The sequence below is a fragment of the Anopheles aquasalis genome, chromosome 3 (genome assembly GCF_943734665.1).
Source record: "Anopheles aquasalis chromosome 3, idAnoAquaMG_Q_19, whole genome shotgun sequence".
NCBI classification, from domain to species: Eukaryota; Metazoa; Arthropoda; class Insecta; order Diptera; family Culicidae; genus Anopheles; species Anopheles aquasalis.
Genome location: NC_064878.1, coordinates 15,662,501 through 15,680,000, shown reverse-complemented (window position 1 = coordinate 15,680,000; position 17,500 = coordinate 15,662,501). Strand labels below are relative to the sequence as shown.

The 17,500-nt window shown below is 45.8% G+C and overlaps 3 protein-coding genes across 4 annotated transcripts in view; 2 read left to right on the top strand and 1 right to left on the bottom strand.

Moving 5' to 3' along the window:
• LOC126578693 (uncharacterized) overlaps positions 1-17,500 on the top strand; it is a 104,136-nt gene that overhangs the window by 70,275 nt on the left and 16,361 nt on the right. The window lies entirely within an intron of this gene.
• On the bottom strand, positions 7,924-8,772 carry LOC126578712 (uncharacterized). The gene has a single exon (XM_050241558.1). It carries the CDS (start codon positions 8,710-8,712, stop codon positions 7,924-7,926), a length of 789 nt encoding a protein of 262 aa, XP_050097515.1. The 5' UTR covers positions 8,713-8,772.
• Positions 10,436-17,500, top strand: part of LOC126578715 (protein Dr1) — a 186,530-nt gene continuing 179,465 nt past the window's right edge. Inside the window, exon 1 of the mRNA XM_050241562.1 lies at positions 10,436-10,439. The gene's annotated coding sequence lies outside the window, so the exon portion shown is untranslated. The remainder of the gene's footprint in view (positions 10,440-17,500) is intronic.

Below are 17,500 nucleotides of genomic sequence, written 5' to 3'. Positions count from 1 at the left end.
CAAATCCACTTATGACCCAAATTATAAGTCGATTCATTACAACTAATCAAGTATTAGGCTTCACAATACGGGGGAATAATGTTTAAAATTTATGTCTCCAATTGCTGAACACGCTGATCATGAGCATACAAAATTGTCAAAACACCATCCCGATTCATATAATGGAACTTTTCAACGCTGTATTGAAAATGATACGGACACAAAACATTCCACTGTTAAACCTCAACCATTGGGTGTGATAATGATATTACATGACACATTATTAGATCCCATTGTCAAAGCTTATCACGCGTATATATGTGTGCGTTGGTATCGCACAACTCACCTCAGGAGCTCACTTTATCCAGGTCAACCTAAACAGAACGCTCGCACAATTCCTTTGCAATCAGCAGGGATCAGCAGGGATCCAGCGTGGTGTCGACTACTATCCACCATCGATCGCTCATACCTGGTTGCTACCTTCTCCCCCTCTTCGGGACAGGCGACCTCCTAAAAACGTGCACGCTTCAACGTCCCTCCCATTAAGTCGCACGACGGGGAACGAAATCCAAACCATCCCCATCTCTTCCCGGAAGGGATGATTATTTATGTTCACCACACACTTACCGGAACCCCACCGCAGGTCCACCTTAGCAGCAAGCAGGTACCCAGCTGTTGTACTGGCGCACGTGACCATGATAATACCGACATCTTACTTACCCTCCCAAGGAAACTAGCACCCGTTGCCCCCCAAAATATCTGCAATCCACTCCCGCACCAACCATAGTCAAACCTCCCGCTAACACTCCGCTAACTCAAAGCAACAGTAATATAGAAAACTGGTGGCTGGTGCTGCTGCTACTCGAAGTCGAAGGACCGAACGTTCGCCCTTTTGCACCCAGGCTCGCGCGAAACTCTGGCGAAATTCAATCCACTCGATTCGGTTCCATTGAGTCATGATGACCTCATTCATTGGCCATTGTTATTGTTTGCCTTTCGGTTCGGGTCCTCCCCATACACATTGCGTTGTTTACCGCGCACCCTGGAGTGGAATGGAGCCTTCCAGGACCTTCGCCTATAAGATGGCATTCGACAAAAAAAATACAAGAAAGCAACCAAATATAGCGGGAAAAAACGCCAAATCAGGCAGACATACCCGGGTGTGATTGATGAGAAAGATGCTTGCGGCTTGGGGCAATGATTTTCCGTCAAACTCCGCCTTGTGGAATGGTTTGGATTTTTATGAATACCGCAGCCAGAGTGCTCCATAAATTGTTGTCATGTAGGGATACCTGTTTGCCGGCAAGTGGCCAGCTTCTATTTTAGTTTTGCCAGTTCATTCACAGCAACAGCAACACAAAGAAACAGTAAGACAGAACAAAAGCAATGAAACACACAAGTAGCTCGGAGATTCCTTCTAATAACTGTTCTGGAAACCCGTTTGCGGGCGTTTGCGTCTTTGGCGGCATGACATATTCAGCGAATACCAATCAGCTGCCCGCCTACATAACATTTGACCGATGGCGATGTATGCGTCACGAATCAGCATAACACTACGGACAACTATGGCCAGCTGCAGCTGGTATTTGTGTTGCCCCGGACGACCCCGGGCGACGTCTATGTAACGTCCCTCAGCTCAATGCCCATCGAACCGCGTAGTTCGCGAAGAACGCCAACGGCCAACCCGGGTGTCCTTTCGTCAAGGAACATAAACTTGGACAAAATATGACCGAGCGCTAGCCCGTTCGTTATGATCGGGATCGTATTATAAATTTTCCGCCCCAACTGGTCCCCTCCTAAACGGCTGCGATAGACAGCCAATTGGCCCTAACCGTCGTCGTCCTCGTAGGACCTCGTCTTTGACGCAATGACGGCGCGGACAGACACCGAAGGACACCATGGGCACGGGCGCGACATTATGCGAGTGGCGAGTTCATGCAAAACTCCCGGACAGCCAAGGACTGCGTTCGGTTTGCCAACCGTCCGTTGGCGTTTGCGTTTGGACGACAAATTGAGGAACCGACGTCAAGGCGAAAGAGAGGAGAAGCGGGGGTAGGAATCTTTTTTTTTTTTGTTTCCTCCACGAGCACAGCACACAGCCGGTTTCTTGCATTCGAGCATATTTATGCACACTTGGTTCGGCGGTTTTTATGGAACCGTACCGTGGACTCCAAACATCTTTAGGCTGGGCGGCTGGAAGTACTGGAAGGTTTTGCTGTTCACCATGCCATGTGGCCTCGGTGCCTTTCCGTGCAGAGAATGTTTTCTTTTCCTCGTATTTGTCTTCTACTTCTTCCTTCTAGCCAAATGGCCGCATGGCCGCAGCGGAAACAGTTCTGGAATGGAATGGAGTAGGTTTCGCAGTGGCGCAGAAGCCAGAAAGGTCGCGTCTAGGCTGTCGTGGCGTGGTCTTGGAGATTCGGGTCAATCTTAACGGACAGTGAAATATGATTTCCTGGTGACGAGTGATTGTTGCAGGCCGCCTTTCAACGGCCAAACGGCCACAGGCTCGTTCCACGGAGTCAATCAAACGGAGCACTACTAATATACGATTAGCGTTTTCCACGGGTCGGTCGATCGAACGCATTGGATTTTGTTTCGGTACCAGATCTTTCTTATGTTTTACTTACTAAGTAACCATAGAGCAAGAACCACCAAGGCTCCAAACCGGTTTAAATGGGCAGCAAATTTGGTATCAAAATAGCAAAACATTTGTTAATACTAACATAAATATCTATGAGAGTCACAAGTTGTCTCATGTTCCTTTCATTTATTGTTGTTGGATATTGTGCTTCAGAAAAAAAAGATTTTTTTTATTACACTTTTTAATTCATGCTTACATAAACCAACATTAAGTACGTTTGTATTTAATATACAGTACATTACACTTTTCCATTTTTTGGTAAAACAAAATCAGATACATTTGTAAAATAGCCGTTACTCTTCCTACTAAAATAAACATTTAAAACATTCGATTGCAAGTGGTACAATATCTAATTATTACTCCCTGAATTCCAATTACACAACTGAACGAAGTTCTATATGTAGCTGATATAAAGTGTGCTCATAAACAATGAAGTACAGTTGACTCGATAAAGGAACATGAAAATTCCCTTCGGCGTTTAACAATTTATGAGTAAAGTTATATGAATAAGATTAATTGAAAGGCCCGAAATACTTTGAAGAAGTTTCAGAAGTTTCAGGAGTAATATAAAAGAACTGTTGGATGAATTTAAAAATCCTTTATTAATCTTTTTGAAACAATTTTCGACAACATTAATTAGCAGTAACTCTTATATAAAACCTTTTAATAAAGGTTTTCGTACCATAATAAGCCATGCTTGTCTCATTGAAGCAGTCGGTGACTTATGCCACTTAAAATGTAGTACTTGAAACAAGTAGGTTATAAAACTCCTCAGGTTTCTTACTCATACTCAAAATTTTACAACCAAACCAGACCTAGGCAATCAGATTCGAATGAAAAGTCCCCAACAAAAACCCGAGAAGGTGCTTTGCTGCTTTCAAAACTATCCCATATGTTACATCCTGTGTGTTAACTCGCTGCAATCTGAAATGGATAGTTTGGAAAAAGTGTTACTTCCGGAGCGCAGCCCACTAAAACTGCATTGAGCTAAAACTCGGCGCAAAAATCCGCCACCACCGAAGAGACGGGAGATTTTGGCACAGCATTCCTGTTTCCTTCTTTATTGACGTGAATTTTATAGACCTCGACTGGAACAACAGCCGTACTACCAGCCACCACTGACTCGGTAGCAGCAAAGCAAATCTAGGCCAAACAAGTTGGGCGTTCGGCCAGAAGAGGCGGCCAAGTTTTTCGCCATGGCCTCCCGGTTCCCAATTTCTCTGAAGCCGAGTCCGGTGTCCATTGCCAAGATAACACTCAAATCACCGACTTGTTGTTTTTTTTGCCGTTGCTGGAAGGGAACAGACTGGCCTGGCACAAATCATCAGCAATTGTTACAACCGGATACAAGCTGGATTAGCAAAAACCCGGGCAAGAAAAAAAATCATTCCTCTTCGTTCTCTTCAAGCGCAGGCCTCCATCGCGGACGTATCCGGAGGAGGCACAGAGATGAAGAAGAAAAAACTGACCTAAAAGTCCGTTCCTTGGGATAGTGCTCCGGGAGCGATGGTGGTGGCATGAAACTGTTAAAACGAACCATCGGTCTGAGGGCCGAGAAAGCAGCTTTATGACAACGAGCATGACAATGACATCGCTGGCGATGGCCAGCGATGGCCGCGCTGTAATTCTCCGACTAATCCGTCTTTACCATCGCTTCCTTGCTTTCGCCGCCGGCCCGGACTCGAGTGGGTGTGTGGGCTTTAAAGGCAGCGAAGTGACGTTGAGCTTACTGCAGCCCTGTTAAGGCTGCACTTTGCGACCACTAGCGGGACACCATCTTATAGCCTCTCGAGGCCTTTAGCGGCACCCTGGTACACACCATCAAATGGGTAGTGGTGGATCGCTCTGGGCTGCTTTCCACTTCATGAAAAAAGCTCTTACTGAACGGACTGAACCCTGTCTTATGGTTAGCGCCTTTTTTCTGCGCTCTTTCTTCACTCCACGAATGGTGAGGATAATATCCTGGATCCAAATCCGAACAGCAAAGAAAACGAACGGTGGACGATTTCAAACAACTCCGAAAGCACTTTAAATGAAGGAAGTGAGGATGTAGACGCTCTGTAGATGGTCCACTTCTGACAATTATGAGAAGCTGTTTGGCACAGTTTTTTTCTTCTTCTCACATCCATCCATCGACGACGTTCCACTCTCGTGGCCGCTTCTTAAAATTGCAGGCAATTTGAGGCCACCGCTCGCGAGAGAGGAACGAGCAGATTCTTAGCGAGCCTCGCTATGCTAAGTGACGCCACGAACTTCTCTTTATGGCCATAGATCGGTCATTCGTAGTTGGCCACCACTCGGCTGTCCTTGATGTTCGCCTCATAATCGCTTACTTTATGACTTCCGACGCACTGTTTTATGATGTTTTGGTCTCAGGAGGGACATTGGTAACCAGCAGCAGGACGAGAAGTCATGCAGAGGATCGGGCATCCGGAGTGTGCATATATCATCATGCTTTACCGAGATAAGTAGATCACCACGTTGTACAGTTGTACAAACAGAGTTCTCGAGGTCAAATGGAATGCCCTGTGAACTCTCTATCCATCCGATTGTCTCGAGAATCATCAGAGGAATCAGGAGAAGAGTCGACCCTCTCGCTAGTTTATAAAACATTATTAACACTTTGTGTTCGCTTCCATCTCCACATCAAAAGGAACACATCTCATCGCATCGCATAACACCTAAATGAAATGACTTGTCTCCTTCATCTTCAGACAACCAGAGCGAGCGCACGTGCGTCTGTGTGGCAGTGAATCACGAGCACTCGTACTCGACACATTTCCAAAATGGTGGTTTGGGGCCAATGTAACGATCACTTAGGACACCGTAAGCAATGCCGAGCATGAACGGAACCGACCGGAATTGTTGCGCTCGCAAATCTTGTGCAAATAGACACCCCTTTTGCACCCCTAGGACATCCCCATCTACCCCCTTTTTCCACTCCGAAGTCATCGATCGTGGCTCGGAAACGGCTCGAAGCCGCCTCAAGCGGGATGGGGGGGAACTTTGAATGTAAATCAGCCAGCAAAAGCACTCACAGCATTTCGCGTTCCAAATCTTTTGGAAACTTTATGAATATTGCACCCCCCTCTTGGACCCCTCTTCACCCCCACCACACGATTCCATCGCCATCTGTATCATCTGCATCGAATGGTTGCTTGCTGCTTGGTGCTGGTTCAATGGTTTCTTCCTCAGAACTCCTACGTTGGTATCGCTTCACATCGAAGTAGGAGCAGCAACAGCAGCACCATTGCATGGCGTCGCACACTCGCTACCATATCGGGTTCTCCGGTGCCATTTGACTAAAAGGACACAATCTGCTAAGACGATACAGACGTTCGTGTTGCTGTTGTCGGGACCGGGGGGGGGGGGGGGGGGGGGGGCTTTCTGAACATTGAACCAACAAGTGTGTGAGCGAGTTTGCTTGTGATGCAGAATGTGAAATCATGATAAATAGTTTTTTACCATTGGCATAAACATAATACTTGCTGCTCATTGCACTTGGTGCGGCGCACCCAGGGAACTATCAAGGCCACGCAAAAAATGGCTACTTGTCATGCAGAAAGCATAGACATTTGAATAAATTCATTGGCAAAGCAGGCGCCTCTAATGCAACACCTTGTGGTTGCTCTGGTAGAAGGGCCGATCGGTGTACAAGATACATAAGAGCAATCAACGAGATCGTTCAACAACTATAGCATGCTGCTTTGAATGTTTTATTTAAGCCTTGTGCTAATTTACGATTCCAACTTTCAAAGCGAATGTCAGAGGTGCAAAGATGTTATCCACAAATAGTAAAAACAGCGAGTTTGTATATTAGAAATATGAACCGACAGAGATGGAAATCATAATTTTAATTAATTTTCAATCGATTGATTATGTTCCAGAGGCATTATTTGCCTGGAAAAGTTATTGAAAATTATTTTAAATCCTATAAGATTCTCCTAGAGGAAAAGGAAACGTGTCTCGAGAGATTTGAAAGTAAAGTGGAAAATCGAAAGGAGAAAAAAATTCTTTCGGCTTCAATATGCGCATTCACGATTGCAACTTCATTGAATCCTTGTTTTGATAATTCTTGGCGTAAAACATTGCTATCGTGCTCTGGCAGACTTTAGAGAAACATTCTAATTAGTACAAGCTCATAGGAAGCAATTTCAAAGAGATAATCTCCTTTCTGGAAATAAATGTATTGCCAAACATTATTAAATTGTAGAAGCAATAAAATGCATTTGTTACTAAATGTACAAACCGGTTGCTTCCTTTACCAATTGAAGACAATTTCGGTCTGCTTTCTATAAAAAAAACCCCAAGAGAATCTTAAATGCCAACCCAGCCCCAGCGCAGCGAGTACACCACTCGTATCCCAAAAATGGGATGACCGGTCAGCGCTATCATAGGAATTAGTTACAGACTTTTGCTTACGCGTGCAGACGAAAATCATGATACGGCTCAATATTTCCACCTAACCCGATCTGAATACGAATGACCTTAATTATGGCTTCGTTACTCAGCACTACTACTGGCGCTGGTCCGCTTGACAGCGGAATCACGCTCGGCACGATATCGATTTCGGTTTCAATGAGAGCCCATGACCGCTCTCCCCTAGAGCAGTACGTGCGTGATAATCGCTCCCGAAGTCCGTTCTATTATTCCTTCCACGGCAGTTCCTTCGACTTTGCACACAGGAAAAGAGTATTCGCAAAGCGAAGCTAGAATTTCCCTGGTATTCTCATGACCAAACTCACTTGATATCTTTCTCTGTACGTTGCATCACGATACCAAGATGAAACGAGGACGTGCTAGTGGACAGACACTAACTAAGGCCTTCATTTGAGATTGGAACTTTTCATATTTCACCCTTCGGTATGGCTGCGTGGGAAATCATTAAATATATACAGCTTATTAATCCGCTGGCTTCATATAATTCTGCCTAGTTATGCCTTCACCAGTCAGCTGGGACTTCGATCTGCATCCGCATCCGCATCTAAGGGCACGTTACACTCAGAGAGCATTGGCTAGTTCCGTGCTCGTTTGTCTTCCATCTTACGGAACTTCATTAGTTTGCAGTTTTGCCGCTCAAACGATTGCTCCATGCAGGCGAACCTGCTCAGAAAGATTTATCTACTGGCAACGTGTAAGGTATGCCAAAGTCCCCCGCCGCCCCCGCCCCCCCCCCCCTCCCATGAACCTGCAATGTCCTCTCTCCTTTCTCAGCATACGATGCAGACCCGATTACGTGCGGATAGCAGGGACACCGAAGGAATGTCGCATTCAGTCGTCCATGGGGTGCTCAGTTTTATTCATACGAAGAACCGGTGACGACAATTTCTCTGTGAAGTACAGCGGCCATGATTGTGGATGTTCGCCCGCTGCACGATCCCTCCCATCCGGCCCACCTCCCGCCGGTACTCGGTCGAATGGCGTACGGCCGTCTGCCAGTCCGGTTCTGGCCAGTGACCGGACGTAATGAAACTCTTCGGTATGTTGGAGATAGCTTCCACACGCCCATACCTGTGCGACGGTTTCGATGATGGTGAGGGGCAAAGTTGACAAGAACACAAACCAATCTTCCCATCGGAGCTGGCGGTCATCGCACGGCACACCGGGACACCATTGCATTCGCGCTGAAAGTATTTCCAATCCGGCCATCGTGAGGTTTCCGCCGGATCATCATCACCGCCAGTCGGTGCTGGTGTCACCGGACATGGTGCACACTCTGGCAACCGATCGTAGTCCAGCTGATAGCTCGATTTCAGTGGTGAACCGCCACCGCCAGCACGTTCCTGCCACGCACGATCCTTGGACGTCAGCTCCCAGTACAGTTCCGGGTGCGTCCGTGCCAGGCCTTTCACGAACCGATTCGCACCACATCGTTGCCAATTTTTTCGCCTGATTTCCTCCTCGAACCCGTGCTTCTGCTGTTCCGGTGTTCCACCGTCCAAGGTAACCGATACTGGGGCTGAAGCAGGAATGAAGCATCCGTCTCCGTCTAGCCGATGCAACTCACTTTTACGCTGCAACGCCAGCTGGCGATTGTCCGGCCGTGGTTGGAAGTCGTGATTGTAGCTCGTGTGAATCGTACGCTCCATTTGGAACAGGGTTTTCGGGCCACACGAAGGATTTAAATTGTTCGAAAATCAACAGAACCGCCAAACCAAAACGACTGCCGCACGATTGGTATGGCTTTTTGCTTTTGGCGTCTGTCAATGGTTACCCTGATCCAGCTCTGCAACATGCCGTTTTCTAGTCTCTGCGATGGTTAATATTTCAGTCTCACTGCTATCAAAATGTTTTCATGATGGAATTGGCAAACGCAAAAAGGTCAACAAAGAATCAACTAACTGTGGATCATGCTGTGTGTATTCCAGGAATCGGTATCTACTGGATTGGTGCTTTTTCCAGTTCCTTGAAGCTGTATTCTGTTCTCTTTTGTAAAAAAAAAAACCACAAAGCAACGGTTGTCTCTGCTTGTTCGTTCGGCCTACTACAATCTCACTAGCAACACTAACTAGGGCATCTACCGATCTGCCCAGACGCAGACGGTAGTAATTGACGTAATAGTCCCTAGTGTGACTTCCTGGAATACTCTTCCTCTGTTCTGTTCACATTGCAATCTGACACCGCAATCACCGTTTGCCTGCCGGATATCCTCCGATTTATATCGGAAACGATCAATTACATGTCTGGGCGGCTGTTCTATCAACGAGACCATTGAGTAGCAGCCGTGCGGCCTCGACTTCGAGTTGGTTCCATTGCCTAGCACCAGTTGTAACCAAAGGAAGCATTGATAAGCGGTACTATCTGAACGCCTTGTGGTTTGCCCAAGGCTTATTGGGAGACTTTTGAAACAGGGATGAAAAAGGATACTTTCCTTCCGGTTGTGTGCATTTGGACAAATGAGTAAACCGACTTTATCAAACACGTTTCCACAACAGCTGAATTTGAATAGAAAGTTCAATTCTTTGTGTTCTTCTCGGTATTCTTTTGAATAAAAGAGAACTCGTTGTAGCGTTAAAGAGCGAGCGACGAAGGAGAAGGTGAACCGTTGTTGCAATGTTTTTGTAGTCTGTCAGTCACTGGAAGGCTCGTTTTCCTTCTGCTTCCTTCAAAGCTTTAAACATTGAGCTTGAGCTAACACTATTTTTATTTTGGAACCGACAGTCGCCTCCATCGCGCCGCGCCGTTCCGCCTGAGTCACTTGGTTGGCCCACGGAAAACCACAAACCTGATTCGCTTTGCGCCCCCGTTTGCAACAGGGACGCTTGCAGTTGACATGCCTATTTCCGTCAAGAGTAACCATTTGGCTCCCTGGTTCCATCTCGAGCTGGAATGGAGCTCAAGGCCCCGTCTAGCCGTATCCAGGATTTCCGGCCAAATGGGGGAAGGATCGTGTTCCGCTTGAGTGTCACACTGCCGCTGCTGCTGGCACCATCGCCACACTGAAAATTCGTCTCCACCATAATACCGAGCAATTTACAGTGAGGTCCCCCGTTGCGGTGCCCCAGCGCTCTCGCTGTATGTGTTTGCGCGCATTGAAGTGGAAATTCTGCTTTGCATTAACAGCAGCAGCAACGCCCGAGGTGCAACATTGCTGCCAAGCTGATTTGATTTTACCATTTGGCGTGCTGTGGTGTGGTTAGCTCCGGGGCATCAACTTACCGCGCGAGTCGACGAGTATGTCCCCGGGGCAGTGAGGCACGGCGAGAGAAAATCCACGTCAATCTTCCCGGGAAAAGCCACCAGCACCGATGGCAAATCAACGATCTCGACACAACTTACGCCATGGTCATGGGGCGCGTAGGGCAGAGGAAAGGAAGTGGAAAGTGTTGTTGGTTTTGATCCGTAAGCAGTGCCTTGTAAGCGTAACTATTCCGCTGGGTGGTGTACGTTGACTTAATATCATTAATGGGTGCCACAGTGAGCGACATTCGTTTAGATGCAGCTGAAATTTCTGGAGTGAAACGCGGGCGCTATTAACAATAAAACATGTTATGTTTTTCATGATAGGAAATTGAAATTATATTGGTATTTGTGTGGTGTTTATTTAAGACCACTGTAGACCACATTTTAATCCATTTGAGACATGAAGTAACCAAGCAACAGCTATCTTTTACATAAATGAATGAAAATATTATGAATATCAAAACAAATCTAACACAATTGACATCAAATAACATCAGCTGATTATATCATTTACATCCAAATACTCCCGCTCAGTAATGAAAACCAATAGTGATTAATAGTTTTAAGGGAAACTTACTCAAATGCCAGATAGCATATCGCATAGTCGAATGTAGAGTTCAGAGACGTATTTTCTGCTACAAACAAACCTAATCGGGATGGTAAGATCAGTTACAACCAGAAGGTCATCGTAAGATCAAAGCAAAATTTCACACGAGGGTTCGGGCAGCATTTTCTTATCATTATTATCTTCCCATTTGCTTGATTACAACCCCGAATTCATTCATAAATATGTGTGCTACTTCAGGAAGACATGTTCAATCCCCATCTTAAATCTGGCAAAAATAGAAACCTTATATTAGAGCAGAAAAAAAGATGTACATTTGCACTGATAGTAATCCCCTATACACCGTTTAATGAATGATAATTCGTCAATACTTCTGGTAGACATTCGACCTTTCGGAGTGGTTTGGATAAATTGGACTAGAAAACTCCAAAAACCCTTTTTAGCACCCATGCTAAACCGTGGCTTTAAAAATCAAAGAGAAATCATCGGGTGCATAAATTCTAATTGGACGATTTCAAAAATAGTTTTCCAAGAATGCGGCCAAACAAATGTTTATCTTTGTAGGACTATCCTTCGATGATTTTTGACAAAAGATTATGAAGCGTCCTCCAGCTTACCAACAAATGCGCTTTAATATTTCCATACCGTGCTAATAATGAAAACATTCAAAAACGAGCTTCACAACCGAGCACAGCTTTGAGTTCGTTCACCCGCAAAACCATTTTCAGGCACATCCTCCTCGCCCGGGGGGCGACTATTTGCTTTCCGGTGTTTCTGCTCCGCGAATGGCGCCTTCGCGAATGGAAACACACTGTTTTCCTCGGAAAATGCCATTAAATATTACTTAGGCTTGATTTCCCGCTGACAACGCAAGGAACCGGGCGCCATTTTCGGCCATCTTCAGACACACCATTTATCATTGCGCAAAGAGCGCATCACCAAACGGTGAAAACGACGACAACGACTCCGCTGCGTCGCCTCTCAACTGCTGCTCGTTTTAATTGAAAATAATCTTGCTCACAAATCTTTCGCAATTAATTCCGACAACTTCAGTCTTCATTAAACAAGCAGCCGGGAAGGTGGTAGCTAAGGAACCCTTTTCTCGGCTCGCTCGCTCGGCAAGAAGTGTCCACCCGAATGTCCGGGTGTCTCCGCTGGACCAAATTATTTGAACAACAGGGGAAACCGGGGACTAGTAGCCTTAAGGTCGGGGAGCTCAAATTTTTCCACCTCAAATTTTCTCCTCCCGTACCCTTTCCAGCTCCTATCGACACAAATGGACGCGACACGAAGGTCGTTGGCCGGTTCCGCGGCACTGAATTATGCGTACACGTGGGTCCGGTTTGATAACCCATGGAAGGGGCTCGTGTTCCGGACGCGTACTGGAAGGAAATCCCGTTGTCACTTCCAAACGGTGTCCTACCGAGCAAGCGTCCGTTGTTCGCGGTATCGCTCTGTACCTTCGCGGTCGAAGGAAACGGCCGGCATTCCGATAGCAAACCGTCCTCCTCCTTCTCCCCCAAAGGATCCCAAAAGTCAAGTCGAAGGTGATGATTTACGGCCCTAAACAGAGGAACAAAAGCGCTGCGAAGGTCGCTGGACCGGTAAACCTGTCATCCTGCCACCACCGACCGACCGGCGTGAAGCATGATTCACGGCCGCTATTCCGCTGAAGCCACCTGGACCACGCGGACTTCGGGGCTCTCACAGACAGTAATGAGGCAAATTAAGATAACTGCGAAACGCAGCGTTACGGCTACATAAGTTCCATCTGTCAAGATGGCTGAATGGTGGTGTGGCATCCGGTTCCAGGTCCCGGTTCGGTCCGAGGGGAACTACCATTCGTGCGCCCAACATTTTTCTCTCATTTTCCCTACCGTCGACCAGTGTCCACTTGCCGATAACGCGGGGAATGGGAAAACGCGAGTGGACAATGACCATGGACTTTAACTACAAGTGAGAAGTGGAAGAAGTTCACAAAGTGGACCATGGAGATGGAGGTAAAATCATTCCGTTTTTTTTTGTTCTCCTGTTTTTTTGAGTCACAACACTTGGAGCGGACCACCGGGTAGGGCCGACTTGATAAGAGAGAAACCACTCCTGAACAATCTGGTCAGTGGAGAAAGCTGAAGGTGGACTTTACATCGCGCACCTACTACGACACTACGACATTTTATGTCTGGAAACTACTTTTTACGATTGTACCAAGCATCCTCCTACTCCTCGTCTAGTCGCCCTTGACCAAGAGGGAATTGAGTGCGCCACAAAATTGGAAATCGTCGAGTCGTTCGTTTATTCATAACTCTCAGCATAATCTTCGCCTGCACTACCGCTAAAGGCCCGGTCTGACTCCCTCCGCCAAGCTAATGTTGGTAGCAAACCGAAAGCAAGACCTCACCGTCGAAGAAACACGCGGCACACGGTAGTTTGGTCGAAAGAACGCCAACTTTATGATTGTGCCCGGATATAAATTATAATAATTTCTTGCTAGTTAGTTTTCGGAATTGCGATTTTATTTCCTTCGTCGGTGGCGGTGATGGTGGCTGCTGCTAGATGTACACTCACTCACTCTGGTTCTCTCTCTCTCTCCCAGTGCTTTGCATCCAGATGCTATCTGATTGTTTTCTTTAACCCCCTCTTCTTTGCGGTACACTTTCTGCACGGAGGGGTTCGTATGAAAAATGTAAGGTAAATGGACAGATTGGAAAAGCTTTTAAGCTGTCTGTGCGAGAGAGTGGTAATAAATTTCAAATATTTCGTGCTCCGGTGCTGGAGACGATGGAGGTTCATTAGCATCCCTCACGAAGCTCGGAGAGAGCCTCGACCGAGCACCGTGAAGAAGTTTTCTTGTGGAACCCTTGTGGACACTCTTAAACGTTTAGCAATCGTACCGGGACGGAGACGTGAAGTTTCAAGCTATTTCAATTATGAGCACGAGTCGCCAGAACTCGTAACTCTCCGATAGAGATAAATGATAACCAGGCATCTCTTTTCTTCGACCCGTCCGGGGATGATGTAACGGTCAATTGGATGAATAATAAAGGATGGTTTATGTTGGAACAAGATGTAACCGAGTTTGAACTCTTTCCAACTGTCAGTCATTAAAGTCCAAAAAATAATGATGATGATAAGCTCCTCCCTCTTGCCCATGCAATGTTCTTTCAAGGACGGATTTATCTATTGATAATTGGCAGCAGCATCGAGAAATGGCATGGCAACATAATCTATCGAGCACTGACTGCTAGCTTTTCTACTTTGTTACAACGATTGGCTTCATTTTTCATAGAACGGTACCGCCAGATCCTATTACTAGCATCACTCCAATGAAACTAGAATTTTCTTTTGATCTGTCTGTATTTACTTCTCCTTTGGAGCGACTAGACTAGACCTGACCACATTCTGCTCCTGGAAAACAAAGGCTTCACTCAATTACCATTCGGTAGAAATTGTCGAGACAGTAAGGGCGAGACGAGAATTCATTCTCAGGAATGCAGAAGGTATCTCGTACTTTGCCTGTAGTTCAAGCTGCCAGTTGCAATTACTTCAAAGCGTGGGACCATAATCAAGAACTGATAGATCTGCATTGAACTAACTGACATCGGTAATTCTGTTCATACAATCATTAGGTTAGTTGCTCAATCATTATTATTATTTCCATTATTGCCATATTAAGCTTTGATTAAGCATCATTTTAGTAAAAGACTCCGGAAATATTGTTGTGCTTTTGCCTTGCTATGCCTTTGAAGAATATATACAGTGACCGGCATAAGCAAAGGCCCACCTCTAGGGTCCTCCAGATTTTCGCCTATAAATTCGACATTTTCGGTCACAAAGACCGGGTAAGAGTGACCCATATGAATTGATAAACATGTTTCCTTGCAGGTGGGCTCTTACTTTTGTCACAATCATGATCGACTATCTCTCACTTAAAGAATTTTCAAAAAAAGGTGAACGAACCTATCAAAGCAAGTGATTTGGAAAGAGGAAAGTTAGAGCTTCTAGTAAAAAAATCACATGGCCTTTGTGACCGAAAATGTCGAATTTACTGGCGAAAATGTGGTGGACCCTAGAGGTGGGCTTTTACTTATGCCGGTTATTGTAGTTAAGCGTATTTATGTTATGCATATTAACGAATAATAGCGAAGCCAAGGATCGTCAACGATGTGAGCACTGTTTTGATGAACATTGAACCTAATGACTCTTAATTCCTTGATACAATAACCTTCTCATATTTGTTCTCAAAACATAACTGACATTTACAAACAACTTGAAAACATGCTTATAATTTATTTGAATAGACTTTCATTCAGCTTCAACAGTACTTCATGCTGCTTGCTCAAGCATGTACGTATCGAAACGAAGTCTTTCCATTCTATTCCCACGAGGAAATGATAATTTATCACGCTCATAACAGGCACCTCACGGCACGTGCCCATCAGAGCCTATCATTCAATAATTGTGTATTAACGAAGCAATGGACGAACTTTGAATGTAAAATTTAGTTTTCCCCTCACAGCCACGACACGCGCCGAGCATTGTCATGCACTGGAACAAATGTAATCATGGCGCACAGGGAACAAAGCCATCTGAAAGAGGAAGAAAAAAAGAGCGGCTCGTAAAATATGATTTTATGACTGCAATTGAATTTTGATAGCCATACCCCGGCTTTTTACGATCGTTCATCGCCGTTCCCGAGGTGGTGAGAAGCAAAAAAAATGAATGAAAAAAAATGATGAAATGCCGCCTACACGCCGGTCATCGTGGTTCCCCGTGAATGGCCATTCTGATGATTCTGTGGCACCGGAATCCGGAAGAAGCTACTCCACACATACACACCTAGGGCATGTCGTGGCGAATGTCTCGGACGACCATCACTCTCAATCTAACCTGCGAATGCCCCGAAAGATGATTCGTTTTTCCATTTTCTACAAAATGTTCCTCCCATTCCTGCACGAACGAGATGGCCTGTTTTATTGCGGGATTTCTTTTTTCTGTCCAATTTTTCTGCCCAACTTTTCCTCATCCTCCAGGGGACAGGGGCAATAAATAAAGCATCGAGAGAGAGGAGAAAGAGAGAGAGGGTGAGATAGTTAGCACCTGCAGTGTGTCCGGGGAAATTTCATTGTTTTGCTATCAAATTTATTGAACTTTCGTTGGAGAATGTAAAAAAACGACCCGTTGCCCCCGCTTTCATCTGTCGCCACTCAAAGTTGAAGGTCAAAACCATAACAGAAATAAGAAGAAAAAGAAAAAACGGAACCCGGAAAATGGATAAAACTCCAATCGAAAAGTAATCAATTGTTACTGAGGTCGTAAAATGCAGCATAAAAAATTAGATTTTCCCAATCATATCCTGCTCGTATCCCGGATGACGTCGATTGAGGGCATCTCGGGCCGGCAGCTACTGACAGAAATTAGCATCATGATCATGAAAAGCAATTATTATTGTTTATGGCTTTTCTCCTTGCCGGAAATCAGAAGAACATGAAGTGTTTGGCTTCGCATGACAGAACATTTTTCATATTCTGTAAAGCTTCAATCATTCTCTTGTGTAATCAGCCAGAATCTTTTTACGAAATCATTTGTCAAGAAGCTTTTACCAACTTTAAAAAAAAGTTAACAAACTACGCTCTGCAAGCTACGTACAGATTCACTCAAGTCTTCTGAACTTCTCATCAAAAACTTCGATAATCCAACATCACCTCAGCTCTCCACACCAGTGCTCTCGGTCCATCTGTGGCAACTCATCGGCTTTGCTTGTCGTGAAGTGGAATGAGCAGACACACTTCATTTCCGCAACCAATTACCTTTGTCTTCGCGAGCAATATTTTAAGGAATAACAAGGAAACACCATTTCCAGTCCTCGGGCTGTGGTGTAGGACGTCGAACTCGACGGATTACGATTGACCACACCAACGGGCCACGCAGGCACACTACATGCATACATTTAGACTTCGAAAGAGTCGCACAAATCCTCCAATATATCACCTAATGTAGGACGTGCTGGTGGCCTCACATCGCCATCCTTCCATCTCCAGCTCCAAGCTTCCAAGGATCGAACAGTTCGTAAAGTCCTGCGCGCGTCAAAAAGACGAAAGAAGGAACGAGCTATGGCATCCTCTTAACTTTTAAATCTCATCTAAACCCACCTGCCGGCCCGTGGTTTGGCCACAGTGGTAGTAGTGGTATTGCTTCGAACCTCGACGTCGACCGGCGCCAGAGCGAACACATCTGCCCAGTGGCTGGTAAAAGGATAGCGAAACTATTTCTATGCCAGATGGATACCTATCCATATAATAGCCATACTGCTAAGCTGCTTTCATCCATCGATTGTCCTAGTTGCCAGTTCCTTGCGCACGTCAACGCCTTACGTTCAAAGTTTCTTCTCCACCAGCGATAGTATGGGACGCTGAGAGGAAGGAGAGGTGAGGTGGTCCAGAAAAGGAGGGGGGAACGAATCTCATCCCCCGGTCCCGGACGCCATGTCGAGCCATTTCCTGTTGAGAGGAAAGGAGGAAGAGAAAAAGGCACAAGCGGAAGGAAGTTATCGATGCTAGTGGCTACCGCTTTGGCCTCGGGCTTGCCTAACGAGCCAGTAAATGGTGTGGATAGTGAGTCTGGACGGTAGA

Excerpts from the sequence above, each read along its gene's own strand:
- LOC126578712 (XM_050241558.1), bottom strand. The coding sequence starts at position 8,712 with ATGGAGCGTACGATTCACACGAGCTACAATCACGACTTCCAACCACGG.